This window comes from Apus apus, chromosome 16, assembly GCF_020740795.1.
Source record: "Apus apus isolate bApuApu2 chromosome 16, bApuApu2.pri.cur, whole genome shotgun sequence".
Taxonomy (NCBI): domain Eukaryota; kingdom Metazoa; phylum Chordata; class Aves; order Apodiformes; family Apodidae; genus Apus; species Apus apus.
Window position 1 is genome coordinate 3398419 of NC_067297.1, and position 17506 is coordinate 3415924.

A 17506-nucleotide genomic window follows, 5' to 3' on the forward strand; every position below is an offset into this window, starting at 1 on the left:
GAACAAAGGAGAAGGAAGAGAAGGTCTCCTGCTGTAATTCCCTCTACCTCCAAGCTGGCTGGAGTCAGCTGCACCCACCCACCAGAATGGTAATACTCTGCCTCATAACACAGAGGATGAGAGTCCTGAAAGTACCAGATTTTAATTAACAAAACCCTGGGGGACACAGCCAGTTGCTGGAAAAAAAAAAACCAAAACAAACAACAAAAAACTTGTTCAAGCTGCAAGGCTGCAGTGTGAGAAGAAGAGCTCCTTGCAGGCTCCAGTGCTGCTCCTCAGTTTCTGGCTCCTCTCTTCTGGCAGGGGAGGTGACAAGCTGAGGCTGCCTGGTGCCTGCCAGCAGAGCTCTGTATCCACAAGAGGGCACGCAGGAACTCCCAGCACCTCCACAGAAAAACCTCAGCTCCCAGGGTACCCACCCCTCCCACTCCCTGCTTCCCAGACAAAGCCTTTCCAACCACGTAACTCCATTCCCACATCCCAGCGGTGGTTTCCTGCCATCAGCCCAACCATCCTCACTGAAGCACAGCTTAGCTTCAGACAGCAAAGCAAACCTCCCTGCTCTGGGGGCAGCAGGAAGACCCTCCTACCTGAGCAAAGGAGTATTGCTTTGATTCAGTGCTTTGAAAGTGAGATAGTGCTCCCTGGCACCCATCCGAGGCCGGTAGAACCGCAGCAGCCCTTCCAAGTGCTTGAAGGAAATTCCAGACGGCCTCTAGGAACAAGGGAACGTTGGCATAAGCAGGGACATCAGGCAGAAGCACACAGAGCCTGGAGTATTTCATTCTCTGGATTGGTTTTAAGCAGGATTCCCACATGATGATGAAATGCCATTCCAGCTAAGCCCCCTGAGCTATTTACTGTAACGTGCGGAGCTTCTCCCAGAGCACGGAGACCGGGAGGCTCTCCTGGCAGCCAGGCCCTCCAGCAAATGCAGAGCTGTTCCCTCTTGCCCTATCATGGGAAAATTGCCCAACCAGGCACCCCGAGCAACTTCTTGGGAAATTAGTAGTCAGCCTAACAGATCCCATTACTGGCACTTTGTAAAGACTACCAGCTATTCCTCGGGAACTGTTCCTGTAATGAACATGCCCTAAACGTCAACTAATCTACTAGAAGTGGGTTAGTTATTTTTGGGCCCTATTTCTCTCTCTGCTTCACAAGTCAAGCAAGAAACCAACCCACTCCCCAAGTGCCCTGTCCCCATAAAGAGGTGAATTACTTCTGTTTCTGCACCATTTACTCCTGCAGCTTGTAGCTACTGCACTGTACTTTCCCATGGATAACCCACTCCTCCAAGTACTGCTGCTTGAGAAGCAGGTTCTCAAGTGACCCACACTGAATCAGAGAGAAATCAATGCTTGCATGCTCTCCAGAACAAACTCCACTCATTTCATCAACACACTTCCATAACCTCACAGGGGGCTGAAATTCAAACTACTTGGGGTTTTCTCCAGAAAGAGATAAAAAAAAAGAGTTCCACAAATGAAAAAACAAACCGGTCGCCCTTAGGACTGTGATTACAGTCGACACGACACAACTCATCTTTTCTGGAACCAGCACTCCAGACCACTGGTGTTGTTACCACGTGGCTGATGGCCCCTCCTGCCCAGCCAGGGCCCTGTACCTGCTTGGTGACCAGCAGGTGGTAGGCGTGCTGGATGGCCGTGCGCTTGTGCAGCAGCAAGGACTTGAACTTCCTCTTCTCAATGTCGTTGAAAGTGTCGAACACGACAGCGAGAAGCTGCAGAGAGAAGGCAGGAGAGAACACAGAATCATGGCATGGTTTGAGTTGGAAGGGACCTTCAAGATCATCTAGTTCCAACCCCCCTGCATGGGCAGGGACACCTCCCACCAGCCCAGGCTGCACCAAGCCCCATCCAACCTGCCCTTCAACACTGCCAGGGATGGGGCAGCCACAGCTTCCCTGGGCAACCTGGGCCAGGGTCTCACCACCCTCACAGCAAAGAATTTCTTCCTCATGTCTCACCTAAATCTCTCCTCTTCCAGTTTTAATCCATTTCCCCTTGTCCTCTCACTCCCTGCCCTTGTCCCAAGCCCCTCCCCAGCTTTCCTGGAGCCCCTTCAGGCACTGGAAGGTGCTCTAAGGTCTCCCTGGAGCCTCCTCTTCTCCAGGCTGAACACCCCAACTCTCTCAGCCTGTCCTCATAGGAGAGATGCTCCAGCCCTTGGATCATCTTCCTTACACTCTGCAGCCACCTGAGCCAGTGCTTCTCAAGCAGGCAGGATCACCCAGAGGCAAGGACAGGCATTGCCTGCAGGAGGAATTTACTGAGCACTACTCTGAGGGAGGCAGAATGCCTGCTGGCCATGAAGGGTCCCACAAAAGGGTCACCAAGCCCACTGCACACACACTGATCTGCCTTTTGGAAGTGGTCCAGATGTTTCTGGCCTCCTAACACTCATGTGTGGTTTTAAGATCTAAGGATAAACCCCACACATGCCAACATAAAACGGCATCAAAAGGTTTCTTACAATGCCTTGATCTCTTCCTGGAAAGTGGGTTTTGAGGGCTGCTTTCTGGACTCACCCTTCCAGGGAGCTTTGGCAAACACATGTCAAAACTAACCCTCCAACTAAGACAGCAGCAGCAAGATCCAAGCCCACTACAAGCATCCAATCACTCAGCCTGGTTACAGAATTCCTCAACTCCTTTTCCACTGCTCACATCCTCACCCTGCCCTAGATGCTGCAAGAAGCAGAGCCAGCACAGCAACCATGCTCTCAAGGCTGCAGTCACCAGCACTCTTCAAGTCCTGTCATAATTAGTAATTCCAGCCTCTTTAAACTGATTTACAAAGTATTTCAGGCAAGCCCAGATAATAAAATGCCATTTTATGATAAATAATTAAGACAGGAAAGGACAATAAATCTCAGGCAACTGAGTATGTCACTCCAAGCATGGTATTAATGTGGGAGAAGTTGAAGGATACTCATGTCGTTCTGGTTGCTGTGATTTAGTTCAACTCCTTGTGGTTAAACATTAAAAGACTCCTACGTGCAAGCAAAGCTGCCATTTCTAGACATATTCTGCCAAAGGGTCTCACATTATTCCAGAGGACTCCTGGGAAAGGGGAGGAAGCTGCTGGGCAATGACAAGTGCTGGCAGGAGACTTACCAAGTTCATGATGAAATACAGCTCAATGGAGAGATACACTATGAAGAAGACACAGGACCAGGGGTTTCGGGCATAAGATGGCATCATCACATCAGGAAAACTGCATCCAAAAGAGACCCAAGTTTAAGCACCAAATAACTCAAGCTACACTTCCCACTACACGAAGGCAGGAGGGCACAGGACACAGGTTTGTGTGTCAACTCACACCCAAAGGGCTGCACAGCTCTGCAAAACCTGTGGTTGCTCATGACACGCAAGTCTGTGCTGAGCAACCAGCAGCAACAACATGCAGGCTTGGCATCAAAAACAAGTATCCAAAGCACATTCCCTGCACATCCCAAAAACCAAATGGGCAGAGGGGATTTGTTACGTGGCTGAGGGTTGTGCTTTGATAGGACAGCAATTGGGCTAAGTGTTACAAGCTGAGATTTACTCCATCCTTTGCTAATTTCCTACTCCTCAGAGCTCTCCCTGACAGCAGATCAGGATCTACCCACTGTGGTTATTCCCCTTTCCCAGCAGACAGGTGAACCACAGCAGAGCAGCAGGAAGTTACTTCACACCAGCAAACTGTTGGCTGACAAAGGAGCACAAACAGAAACTCTCCCTTTTGGGACCAAGGCTGAATGAAGCTCTTCCACACCCTTTTTGCCCTCCCAGTAATGAAGTGGTCTGAGCTGCTTAGAGGTAACTCTGCATCTGAGGTCACAGTGTCCTAAAGCAAAATGAAATGCCCTTTCTTCCCATGCAGGCCAAACCAGGAACTCTCATGCAGAGGAAAAGGGTCACAATTGGAGACAGAGCATTTCCACACAGAAGCCCTTGGCTCTGCTATGCTTCTTTGGGGACAAAGAAAAAGACTGAGCTAGAAAAAAGAATGGACTTACTTGGAAGTGGTCAGTAGGACGAAGAGATTCACGAGGCTGTTCTCTAAAGTGTTGAAGTACTGGAAGAAAAGAAAAACCCCATGGCAAAAGGCAAGCAGAATTTCACAGGGACATTACATTAAAACCCCATCAACTCACCCACCCACTTGAAACACAGGCACTTCTGCAATTCCCTGATGCCTTCCCCAGGGAAAGGGCACTTCAGCTTCACCTTTTTAAAGGTTCCCCAAGAGATGTGGAGAGTTAAAACAATTAAAAGCTCTTCTGCAGTTTTGTAGTTGTTAACTTCCAGCAAGCTGCAGACTGGGCAGCAGCAGGAACTAGTGGCTGGTGGACTCTGAGAGCCACAGCCTGAGGTGGCTGAGCTTTCACAGAGGCAGGTGGCCTGTGTGACTGAAGTAAGACACCAAGAACAAGAACCAACTCTCTCTGAATGTTCCCTTTGGGACATCCTGTCTCTGTGGAAGTTCTCTGCACTGTATTCCTTCCCAGCAGGGGGTAAAGCAGAGTAACAGTGGCAAGCAGCCCCTGACCAGCCAGCAACTGGCCTCCCAGGAATTAGCTACATCTACACAGAGATGTTTGGTTCTTAAGCATGTCAAAATGGGGCTGAAGACTCAGCTGAAAGAAGCAGTGATACTCACCGGATCCGAGTGGTTAGGAGAAAACAAGTAAAAACCTAGAGAAGCAACAGAGGAGGCAGAGGAGACAAAGGGGGAAAGAACAAACAAAATTCAAGTCTGTTTCGTGTCAAGCAGCAGAGCAGTGAGTCCCTGTGCCCAAAGAGAAGGTGACACTAAGAATAAGCCCCTTGTGACACTGGGAAGAGGTGAGTATCTGGAAGGCCATCTCCACACAGATTTGCCAATGCAGGTCACTGACATTGCACTGATCCTTCTGGAAATGCAACTTCCAGGGGATGGCTTGAGTACAGGACTGTAGCAGTTGCACTGCAGACACAAGCCTTTGTGGGAATGTAGGCTGAACTGACCAGATGGAGGAAGAGCTGATGGAAACAGAACTTGGAAACCACAAACATCTATCATCTGGAAGGGGTACGAATGACTTGTGTTTCAAAATCAAATACCCAGCTTCTGGATTTTGTTTTGGAGCTTGGATTCTGCCTTCCTGATGAAATGGGATAAACGGAAGATCCTGGCAGGACTCAAAATCTGATCAGCTTTATATTCACCCCCCCCTTGGTTGTGTAGCTTTTGGACAATAACTGGTTAAGAGCATCACTTCACCTTCCATAAATACAACTCACCTAGGATGGCAAAAATCACCATGAAGAAAAGCAGGAGGAGAAGAATGTCAATAAATGGTGGGAGGGACTGGAAGATCTGTCGCAGATTTCTGGAAAAGAAGAAAAAACATGAATGAACTAAACCCTGCATGTTTTCTCCTCCAGGTTGGCAGGGGAAAAAACCCAACAACACACCATAGTTGAGGACTTTCTTCCCACTCCCTCCAAGGATTAAAAGTAGAAAGCTAGTAAAATTGCTTCCAAACTACCCATCTGTCCTTTGCAGTCAGCTCTCAGGTACTGCAAACAATACTAATGTCACCCTGTGAACTTTTCTTCTCCAGCCTGAAAACCAGCTCTGGGACTCCTTGTGCAGTTGAGAGGCAAACCTAGAAACAACACAGCCATGTCCAGGTGTTGTGCTCTCTGAGGCAGAATACACAGGGCAGTACACAAGCACCTCCAAAGATACTACCTGTGAAAGGGAACAGGTTGGGTGGAGAATGGATTGAAAAGAGTCTGAGGAGAAGGTCTTGGGGGTGATGGTGGATGAGAAGCTCAACATGAGCAGGCACCACGTGCCAGAGCCCAGAAACCACCCGTGCCCTGGGCTGCATCAAAAGCAGCATGGCCAGCAGGTCAAGGGAGGAGATTCTGCCCCTTTACTTGGCTGTCCTGAGGCCCTACATGGATTACTGTGTCCAGTTCTGGAGCTCCCAATATAAGAAAGGACATGGAGCTCCTGGAGAGAGTCCAGAGGAGGCCACAAGGATGATCCTTGGGCTGGAGCAGCTCTGCTCTGGAGACAGGCTGAGAGAGCTGAGGGTGTTCAGCCTGGGGAAGAGAAAGCTCCAGGGAGACCTTAGAGCACCTTCCAGTGCCTGAAGGGGTTACAGAAAAGCTGGGGAGGGACTTTGAAGAAAAGCAGGGAGTGAGAGGACAAGGGGAAACAGATTAAAACTGGAAGAGGAGAGATTTAGGTGAGACATGAGGAGGAAATTCTTTGCTGTGAGGGTGATGAGACCTTGGAACAGGTTGGCCAGAGACGCTGAGGCTGCCCCATCCCTGGCAGTGTTGAAGGGCAGGTTGGATGGGGCTCTGAGCAATCTGGTCTAGTGTCCCTGCCCATGCAGGGGGGTTGGATCTAGATGACCTTTAAGGTCCCTTCCAACACAAACCATTCCATGATTCTATGACACTTCCCTACCGAGGCCAACACGAGCCTCACGCTTCAGTCACAAGTACGGAAGACCCGAGATGCCCATGAAAGCCAGAGTCAGAGTGCTGTTCCTGCAGCCCAGCCCCAGGGGTGACAGGAGCAGCCCCAGGGGTGACAGGAGCAGCCCCAGGAGGCTGCCTCACCTCCTGACAGCCCCGCAGTACCGACAGTCCACCAGGAAGATGCAGCGCAGAGCTCTGGTGATCCGGACGTGCGAGGTCTGGCGCACCAGCACCACGATGGCCTCTATGAACTGCACAAACAGCACACAAGTCTGCAAAAAGAAGAAGAAAAAAAAAAAAAAAAGGGGGTGTAGTGAGAGGCACAGCTCCAGTTTCTTCTTGGGAAAGGCAAAGCTCTCACTGGCCACCCATTTATTTCGACACTTGAAGGATGGGAGGTGTCTCTGAGAGCTCAGAGATCTCCCTTTGGCAGCTGAACTCATGATGAAGTCATCCCTGCTACAGTGCAGGGATTATTATCTCATTCTTTGGTTTCTGAAGGAGAAACACAGGCAGACAACTTACCTTCACCATAGTCCTTTTGTGCCTGATAAAGGTTTGGAAGCCCAGCCACCTCATCTTCATGGAGAGTTCAAAGACTACCACAATTAACGCAAAGAGCTCCAGGGTTGCATGGACCTGTTACAACACAGCAAAGCCCAAACCAGTGCTGCAGATTGCAAACAGCAGCACAGCAGAGCCCACATTTCTGCCTGTCCTCTTCCAAGTAGCACGTGGGTTTGACAACAACCTGAGCACAGCTCTCTGACACGAAAAAAAAAACCCCCAAGGGCACTCTTAAAGCTAGCACAGCACTCTGTTTTCCAAAGTTTCTATATTTATTACTTCATGCTTTTATTAAAGCCTGTAGAACTTTCCTCTATTCAGTATCAGCCCAAAAATCTCCTGGGAATTCACATTCCTTTTGGAGATGAATAACACACCAAAAAACGTATTGATGCATTTGAAACACAAAGGGCAAGAGAGCAGCAACTCGAGCAAAAAAGCCTTTAAAAAAAGTTGGAGACTCCCATTTTTTTTAGTGAAGTGCAGGAAGAAAAGCTGCTGGGCAGAGAAAAATTACCCAGAGAAGGGTTTTCCCTTGAAAGAGATGTTCTGGACAAGCACAGACAGGGTCTTGCACAATAATATGAAGTGTCCCTTTCATTGTGGTCTGTGCACCTCGGATGAAAAAAGGATGTTCTACTAGTTGACATATCTGCTGCCAACCCGTTTACAGAACAAGCCAGGTGGCTTTTTCCTACTATTGCCACCTTCTTCCTCTGTGTTTAGCCTTCTTTTTCCCCTAACCCACCCATGCAGAAGAGGCAGAGTTCTTCATTTTACCCCAAAGTACTCACAAAGATGCCCAGGCGGAGCATGGGGACGGCTGGTGCCTCGCAGAGGGACAGCAACAGGAGCAGCAGAGCTGTGCTCAGCTCCATCAGGTAGAAAAGGTGATTGTGTACAAAGAGGTAGGCAGCAAGTGCTTTGGCATTTTTGGGGTGAGTGAAGAACTTATCATTATTTTCTCCTTCCTAAGGCAGCAGGGATAAAGAACAGTATTAGTGTCTCTGGGCACTGTAACGGAGCACGTGAAGAACACAGACTTTTGTAAGGGTTAGATACAACTCCCAACAGACTGTTCCAACTTTATGGCCTGACATTGAGCTGTTTCTGGAGAAATGAACTCTACACGCAGGGTAGAGTTCTGCTTATCAGCATATTTCAGTAATGAAACTCATTAATAACCACAAACTCCTGCTTCAGAATCCCTTGAGCCTTTTCAACGTGAGGAAGAGTTTACAAAAGTAGGCAAAGAAACTTCAGTCAACATCCCAACATAAGCACAGCACTTCACTTCTTTGCAACCACTTCCACATGTTTACAGACTTCTCTGATTAAACTTCTGCAGGACAGAACAAGAAAGTACACAGATAAGCTCCAGGGCACCTGGCTGACAGTTGCTCCTCCTTATCTTGGCCTTGCAAAATGTCTGGGAGAAAACACTGAAGCACACACAGTGTTTTCTGCTTCAGGAACGGGAGAAGACAAGAATCCATGAAAAATTAACAGGTCTCTATGCTGATTTGTTATTCCCTCTTAACTAGAAAGCTTAATTAACATTAAAAGGTCAGATAGTCCATCTTCACAGTTTGCCTGTAACTGATTTTTAAAGAGCCACCTCATTACTATTTTTACCTCTAGGACAAAACTTAATTTGGGGAGAATTAAGAAGGATTTTTTTGCTGCAGAACCACCCAACAGCTTCTTCTCTTTCCTGAGTCAGTGGTTTAAGCAAGGGAGCTTTAGTTGATCACTGGTAACTTGCTGCCTCTTGGAAACTGACACAAGAGATCATTTTCCTTAGCTGGGACATTCAGATGCACAAGGAGCTGTTTGTGGTTTGTCTTTTTTAAATCAACATCTTTCCAAGTAAGCAATTACTGTAAGGACAGTGAGTATTACTCTCCAAGCAGAATAACTCTGATTGCAAATGGGTAACAAGGTCAGGAAACAGGATCTCCTTTAGGAAGTGAAGCATTCTCGAGACTAATTCAGAAGAGGGTTTCAAATGTTTCTCATTTACTCATCTCCCAGGCAAGCTCACATTCTGTTTAAGAACAAACACACAGACAAACTGCCGGGTCAGTGAGCCAGATTGTGAGCAGGACAAAACCCAGCAGCCAGCTCCATAAAGCACAGTTTCTCCCCCCTCCTGAAAGAGAGCACTAGCTTAGATCAGCAGGGCACTCTTATTCACGCCTGACAAAACACACTTGCAGAATGAAAGATGGCCTGGATTCTGCCTCTTGGTAGCCAAGCAATTCCAAACCTTGCTGGACAGCAAAGTCCTCTTGTTCAGATAAGACACCCTTGCCTGCAGCTACTGGCTCACATAAACAATCTGCATGTGCTTTTAAGTTGTGTCTACCTCGTTTCAAGGACACTGTCATTACGGGCACTGGTCAAGGCAGCAGCAAGAATAATCTGCATCTGAAGGGCTGAGCCTGCTGTGTGCATCACCAGCAGACTCTGCAGCAGCTCAATGACCCTTTGCAGAGCATCTCCAATAATCATGAGGTTAAACAAAGGCCCAGGAGGGGCTGGAGCTACCACTGTATTGTCAGTGCTGCTCTAACACACCACCAAGCTGAAGTATTACCAAGGTCCAAGCATATTTGGGTCTTAAATTTCTCAGTCCTGTGGGGTGGGGGCAGGAAGGAACAAACGGTTTCCATCACCTTGCAGTGACTTGAGCTAAAAACCTAACTGGGTCCAAAGCATCTCCAGCTGCAATACAGAGCCTTGAAGGGAACAAGGAGAAGGAGGAAGGAAGGGCAGTGAGGGAACCAGCAACCACTTCAGACTGGACAGCTCTGGGAGGAACTCTGTTTTGGTACCTAATTCATCACACCAGACTGTGTGGTGACCTTAAAATACTATACCTTTGTTGAGGAAACAATGGTGCTTCCTGTAACTGCAGCATGGGTGGGTTTTTTTTGCTTTTTAAATAGGATAAATTTCACTCTTGGCCTCATCTCAGCATGCTTTCTTGTAGGAATCTCTGTCTTCTCTTGTGTCTTACATGACCTGGGGGGCTTGACTGATGCTAAGTCAGCATCCCAAGGCCACTCACCAAATCTGTGGCCAAGGATTAGGACCTGCAGCTGCAGAACATGAGATGTCTCCAGGAGAGCACTGACCCTTCACCCCAGAGCGACCGAAGAGATGAAATGATGATCGATGACAAGTTATGGAAATCTCCATGATAAAGTGGCAGAACTGAACATGTGACAAATCCCTCATCTACTACAGCCTGGGAGAGATGGGAGAGGAAGGGTAGCTCATTCAGTTGCTCCCAAGTGACTTGCCCACCTGAAGGCACTTCCACCATCTCCCCACTCTTCGGGTGAGCTCGTTTGCAAAGCACCGGGTTTTTTAACCTCAAAACTGAAGCTGTTTCTTACAACCAAGAACTGCCAGATTTCCAGAAGCCCATTTTTCACCCAACCCAGCCAACAGCGGGGCTCACCTGGAGGTAGATTGCTGCCTCTTGGTAGTTCATTTCCCAGTTGTGCCGGGCAGAGCTTTGCTGTGCACAGCAGTCCCCCGCAGCAGGGCTGGATGCATCATTAATAACATCATAGCTACCTCCATCTGCAACATCAAGAGAAAAATTGATTTACAATTAAACAAGCTGAGATTGATCAGGAGGCAGGCAAACCAGCCAGGCACTGGGACCAGAGACAAACATCAAGAGGTGGCAGAGTACTCGGGAAACTGGCAGCTCGTACACTGACAAATTGACTCTTCCCATGGAGGAGTTTTTAAGAGACAAACTCAAACTCAGCACTTCAACACAGGAATGCTCCCAGAAGATCCTCAAAAGAGACAGCATCCTATTTAATACAAGAAGCAGGTCTCCTGGCTCAGGAGATGTGTGCTGTCATGTTCACAGCATACTATCAGCAGCCATCCACTAGAAACAGGCAGCTAACAGCTCAAAGACTCCAGGGATGTCCAACCAAAATCAAAGGGGGCTTGCTGAAGGAACTCTGCCTTTTCCCACTTGATGGTAGGAGAGCCCACAAAGAATGAGTCCAGAACTACCACAGGCAAGGGAGACCAGCCTAAGGACACCAGCTGTATAGTACACTAACAGTAGCAGTCTTTTTTAGTAGAAAGTCTCATTTCTCAGAGCTCTGCAGAGGCATTAAACAACCTATCTTCAACACACCCTTTTTTAGTGCAGGTAAGAACCAACACTCCTCTGATGAAAACCTACAGCAAGAGTAATTTGCTGTTCATATCCCAGTGATTGATTTTGAAACTTCTAGGAGTGTGTCTGTCTCATCAGGAAAGCACTATAAAACATCTGCACCAGGTTTTGTAACTAAAAATGTCATTATAAATACAATTCTATACCAAGAAGGAACTCCCAAGCTTAGCTCCACACACACAGGGCCCTTCCCATGGGAAAGCTATGCAGGGCATGTATATAAACCCTACAAGACTTGTCATTTTTTTGCATTCTAGAGCCTCAGTGCTACTAAGACACAAGAAAAACATGCATGAAGACAATTAGTGTTCAAAAAGGGAAAGTGCCTTGGTATCATCTTCTTTATTTTGTGCCTTCAACAAAGAATACTGAGCAGAGACCCCAGAGAAGCAAGACCTGCTTAGGGCCATGCATGAAACCTGTGCTGGAGCCATCCACAAGCTCAGGTGTCTGGAGTTTCAATCATTACCCAAACCACATGGCTGTTCCTGCTCTCAACAGACACTTCCCACCTCCAGTGCCTCATGTTCCCAAAGAGAGTACATGTAAAATGGATCTTGCCAGTGCAAAAGTGCTGATTTCCCCCTTTTATTTCCCCCCCACCCGTGATGTGGTAGCTTGTTCTCTCTCTCTTATGAGAAGTTATGAGAGAGTGAGGGGGGGAAAAAATTACAGTTAGGTTCTTTTCTTCTCTCATGAGAGCAGGATGGAGATTTGCTGCATCTCTTTGCTACGACAAAATAACCCTGGTTAAATTACTGATTCAGTTATTCCAGAACACCCTCAGGAGTGGGGGGGAGAGTCCATGCCAAAAACTGCACCCACCAAGAGAAACAGCACTGCCTGCTCCTGCTAGAAGCAGAAAACCCTTCACCAGTGCAGAGCCACAGCTGCCTTTTCCACCCTCAAATCAAATTAAGATAACATTTATCTGGGATTTGTGAAGATTTTCCAGATTGCATACTCAGACTGCTGAGAATCCTGCAGCATTGAAACCTGTTTCTCTCCCTTGCTTCCCCCATACCCTTAAAATACCACTCAAAATCTGGCTAAATGTTTGGATGAGGCTGATTCCTCCCCCACACCCCTTTTACACCTCAAATGGGCACAGTTCTTGAAAAGATTGAAGGATAATTTTATTTATCCACAGGACTGGATGGCAAGTCTTCTGGGTTTGCATTTTAACTAAAAGATGACAGCAATGTGCAAAAATCAGCAGCTTCACATTGCCCTAAATAAATTCTTAAAGGTTATTTATGAAGCATTTACTGTGTGTGTTTCAAAGAGACAGACTCCCTCCAACTGCAGCCTGACAGCAAAGACCTTTTTGCATTTCATGCTTAACATGAGTTGCAGAAGGACTGTAAGTTCATCAGAACCTGGACTCACTGCTGAAGACCTTCACTGCTGAGAAGGGAAGTGTTTTCCAATCCTCATTCCCATCCTAACAGGTTGTTTGCTGCCAGACAAAACACTGCAGCCCCATCCTGCCCACCTTCCCCTCCATGGGGCACTGAGCTGGAGCAGAGGACAAAGTGGCCCCCAGTCCCCAGCCCCAGAGACCTCAAGCATTACCAGAGACAGGCACAGAGCTGTCAGACACCCCCCAGCTTTGCTGAGGGGCACAAGTGACTGGCACATGGGAGCAGAGTGTAACCTCATCTTCTGAAGATGCCCAGAGCCTTCTGTGCCATCCACAATGCTGCCTGAACAGCTCTAGAGCTACACCAGCTCCTTCCTTACCTGGTGGCTGGGGTGAGGCTGCAGGAGGCCTTGCTCAAACCAGCAAGGACTGGGAAGGCTCTGACAGGAGCCAGAGTTTCAGGCCTTTCCAGAACTCACCTTCAAAACACAGCAAACGTTCAGAGAAACATCCCAGTGATTTATCTCACACAGTTCAGGGGACTGGAAAAGCAGAGAATCAACACCTTGGCTGCACTAGCTCTTTTGGGGAAGAGGGATATTTTCAGCAGGTTGTTTACAATATGACCATGGTATAGGGGCATTACAGCACATATACAATTAAAGAACATCAGAATATGCTGTGGTCAAACCAGCAAAGGTTTGTAGCCTTAAAAAAAAAAAACACAACAGTGTACGCAACCAAAAGATGCCAAAACTACCTTTAACCTTGAATTAGTTCTTTCACAAAGACCAGCCTCTCTTTGACAAGGATCAGCACTAGGGAAAGAGACACCACAATGAAAGATCCACCACCCAGGACCCCTCCCTGCACTTCACACAAGGGGACTCGCAGCTGAACGAGATGAGATGTCCCAGTGAAATGAAGGTTGGGAATGCAAAACAGCCCTCCAAGATGCAAATTAGAAACAAATATAAAACTCTAGAAACCAAGATGTTTTCCTCCTGTCTAAACCAGACATCATCTTTCTAGGCACAGGCTACAGAAGATGTCCCAGTGAGGCATCCCAGTGGGGAGCTGCGTTTTGTGGATCAGCTCCTTCCCCATCAGGTACCAGAAGGTTGATCTAGCATCCCCGAGGCAACAGCATCATCTGGGTAATAAATAATAATAATAATAATAAAAAATAATAATAAATTTGAAAAGCAACCCTCTGCCTGTTTGCTTGGCAGCCCTCCAGCTAGCTAATTTCCTCAGCTGCTCCCATGATAACAATGACACAGACTAATGCAGCCCTGGCTCAGCTCGTGCTGCAGAACATCCCCGACGGCATTTACCATTAGTATCCCGCTCAATGAGATAGGAGGATCTCTCCACAGGACTCCCATCATCCTCCAAGTAGATGGCAGAAGGCTCTCTCCACCTCATGGCAGCCACACGCTCGTGTCTTTGGAGTTGGGGAGAAGGAGACAAGTCAGAGCTGAAGTTCCTCCCTCCCCTCCTCTCTGAAAGCCGATCCTCAGTTCCTCAAGGGAAAGCCACGCACTGATTTATTTTTTTTTCTTTCCTCTGCTCTCTGCAGAACTGAACGTTTTTCTCCCCTCCCCTCTGAGGAAGGTGGCTCAGACTTCAGCAAAATCGTTTCCCTATGGCTGTGGTAGCAGCAGGATGTCTCAAAGTGCAAGTCGTTGGAAGGTTTAAGCTGGGGGACAAGGAGCTTCCGAGCACGACACCCTGCTTTTTTACCACCACCCTCATGTGCCATGCTCTCTTTATTTTGGCATAGAGCAGAATTTGCTCACCAGCAAACAAGAATAGCTCATGGGAGAGGAGTCAGAGTGCTGACTGGTGACAGCAAGGAGTCTTCCCCCTCCCACCCAGCCAAAAACCCAGAAAATAGATATTTGTGAAGTTCACGGTACAAGGGGCGTGACAGAATCAACGAACCGAGCTGCTCACAGATGGCAAAGCTTCCTTCCACACTTGTGTAACTTATCCCAGACGTTCCCTGAAAAAGGGAGAGAGGGAGGGGGGGGAAAAAGAAAAAAAAAAAAAAGTAGGAGAGAGGGGGGGGGAAAAATAAAAGAAAAAGCAAAACCAGCTGGCTGCTTACACAAGGCATCCGGAACGATACTGCCGGGACTCCAGCACTTCCATTCAGTGCAGCAGAGCATGCTCCTGTGTAAATAGTTTCCATATGTCATCATTACAATAAAAAAAACAAAAAAAAAAGAAAGAAAGAGAAGGAGCATAAACTTTCCAGAGCCCAAACCTCTCCCTTTGCAAAACAAATTCCCTGCTTAGGGGAAGGAAAAACTCTCCATTGGCTGACAGAGCAAACAAACTCCTCTCATTCCGAGGAGCTCACAGGGGATCTCGAGGGCAGAGCTGAAAGGGGAATAAGGGACAGAAAACATTCACAGGAACCAGTGATAAAACACTCCTCCCAGCCAGGCTGAAGTAAATTTGCACTTGCATTGTTTGATCTCTGGTGTCTGTTTTAATAAATAATAACAATTTTAAAACCCCAACAAACGATTAACCTCCTACAAAGTCAGAGCTCTACACAAACTCTACAGGGTATCTCGTACCTTTCTCTCAGAGCTCCCCCAGTCTGGCTCTCATTAGCCTGTTTGCCAGATGTTCTGCTTTCTAGAGAGCACACACTTTTTATGGCATTACACTGAAACAGACTGAGATGCCTCTCATTAGCTCCTCGACTGACTGCAAAGCCATGTGCCTTTACCGGACGTACCAGGGCTTTCTTCTAAAAAGGAAGGTCTTGATGAAGCTGGTAGTTGCCATCCTGTCCAGATGATGCAATTTTAACAAGCATACCTGTGATGACAGTACTCTGCAAACCGTGTGGAAGGCAGGGAAAATGACATAATTCAGCAAAAATATTCTTATAGTTAAACCTGCCGTTCATAGTGTTTACCTGTCATAGAGTGGTTTGGGTTGGGAGGGACCTTCAAGATCATCTAGATTCAAACCCCCTGCATGGGCAGGGAGACCTCCCACCAGACCAGGCTGCTCCAAGCCCCATCCAACCTGCCCTTGGACACTTCCAGGGCAGCCACAGCTTCTCTGGGCAACCTGGGCCAGGGTCTCACCACCCTCAAAGCAAAGAATTTCCTCCACGTGAGCAGTCTGTGTAAGACAGCAAGAATGTCACCTCCTCATCTCATGAATAATATTCCTCAAGAGGTGAAAAAACAAATGGCAAGGACTCCTGACTTCAGAGACAGGACACATCTTCAGTCACATTGTTTGACAAGGTTCCTGCAAGTGGATGCACCAAATAGGGTGGCAAGGAGAGAGAAGTAGGGATGCCTGTGCTGGCCCTGGGCAGCTCCGCGCCCTCAGGCTGCAGTGAGGATGAACACAGCTGCAGAGGGAGGACAGCAGAGGGAGACAACCAGAAGTATTATTCCTCTCTTCCAGAAAGCCCTGATCAGCTGAAGGACACAGAGCACCCACTACAAAAGATGAAAAAAAAGAGGAAACAAAGTAGATGGGTTCCCTTCCCCAACACAAGCTGAACAGGTGCCTTCAGTCCCTAAGTTAAGATTTTAGCAGCACGACAACACCATCCAGGCAAAGCCCAGAAGCAGCTCTGGCCAGGAAAAGTGTCAAGTATGCTGGAGTTGTACCAGCACCAATCATGGCATTTTCCCTTCCAAGTGCTTACATGCCATGTAACTTCACCTCCAGAGGATTTATCTCCTCTCCCTGCTCCAATGCAGCTGATAAGGAACCGCTCCTTTTCTTTCCGAGAGCTGAGGCATGAACACACATGCATTTGTCTCTTCAAGGCCAGGCTCACCTACCCGGGAGAAAGCAAGCTGGAAGCTGCCTGGAAAGCACAGCTGGTTTGGCACTCAGCCACACATCTCAGAGGTGGGAGAGACAGAGAGTGAAATCACTGCTTTTAATTTTAATGCCCGCCTGCCAGAGCAGCGCCGCGCCAACGGGAGCATCGCGGGACTGATCTTTTGCAGCCCAAAACTATCCTAGTCCTGCTTTCAGGGGACGTTATGGGAAGGAATTTAACCGCCGTGAGGAAGTCTAAACAATTTACTATCCGTTTATTGCCTAGGAAAAACAGGGCATTTCCAGCAGAGTGCAGTGCCAAGCCCTTCTGTTGCAAGAGAAATAACGCACTCCTGAATATTTCAAACCAGCCTCACCGAGTCGTGCTCTTCCTCCGAGGCCACGGCACAGCAGAAACATATGTGAAGGCCTCAGGGCTCTTTGTCCTACTGTATCTTCACAGCACTTGCTCGCTGTGAAGCTCAACAAATAAAGTCACTTCAGCTTCCTATTTAACGCAGAGAAGCTTTTTTTTTTTTAAGAAAAATATGGATGTTGCCACTTCCCGTCAGCGGGATGAGGCCACCAAAGCCCTCGCCCTTCTTTGAGGATCCAGGGAGTTCCTACAGCATCCACACCAGCTCGCTTCACACCATCACCCACCACACTGCAGGGAGCTGAATCCACAGGAAGGATGAGCAGATGTCCCTCAGCACGGTAAGCCACTTTTTCTGTATTACTGCCTCTTCTCAACTGTGCTGATATTGAAGACAACTTAAGCCCTGCATCGTTTAATTAGAGGAGCACGGTACCCTTGCTAACATCTGCACTGCACACATGTGAAAACCCTGATGCACAAGCTAAAGACAATGACAGAGGAGCTAAAGCATGGTAGGAAATGGTTTTGTCTCAGTGGAAGCCCTGTCTCCAGCTAGCTCCTGCTGGGTGGGTCAGAGCCAGGATCTCCTTAACCCTTTGCTCTGCAGCTTGCTACCAGGGGCTGGGCTATGACCATTCAGTCGGACATTTACCCCCTGCACCTTCCTGCAAGGGG

The 17506-nt window shown here is 47.9% G+C and overlaps 1 protein-coding gene across 3 annotated transcripts in view; it reads right to left on the bottom strand.

Moving 5' to 3' along the window:
* The window catches only part of TPCN1 (two pore segment channel 1), a 47760-nt gene that overhangs the window by 16628 nt on the left and 13626 nt on the right, over positions 1–17506 (bottom strand). For all 3 annotated transcript variants that reach the window (XM_051633615.1, XM_051633617.1, XM_051633616.1), the window contains 10 exons: positions 10530–10654; positions 7855–8031; positions 7019–7132; positions 6635–6765; positions 5294–5382; positions 4671–4705; positions 4027–4085; positions 3140–3239; positions 1628–1744; positions 591–715 (listed from right to left, as the gene is read on the bottom strand). In XM_051633615.1, coding sequence (XP_051489575.1) covers positions 591–715; positions 1628–1744; positions 3140–3239; positions 4027–4085; positions 4671–4705; positions 5294–5382; positions 6635–6765; positions 7019–7132; positions 7855–8031; positions 10530–10654 — 1072 coding nt within the window. The remainder of the gene's footprint in view (positions 1–590; positions 716–1627; positions 1745–3139; positions 3240–4026; positions 4086–4670; positions 4706–5293; positions 5383–6634; positions 6766–7018; positions 7133–7854; positions 8032–10529; positions 10655–17506) is intronic.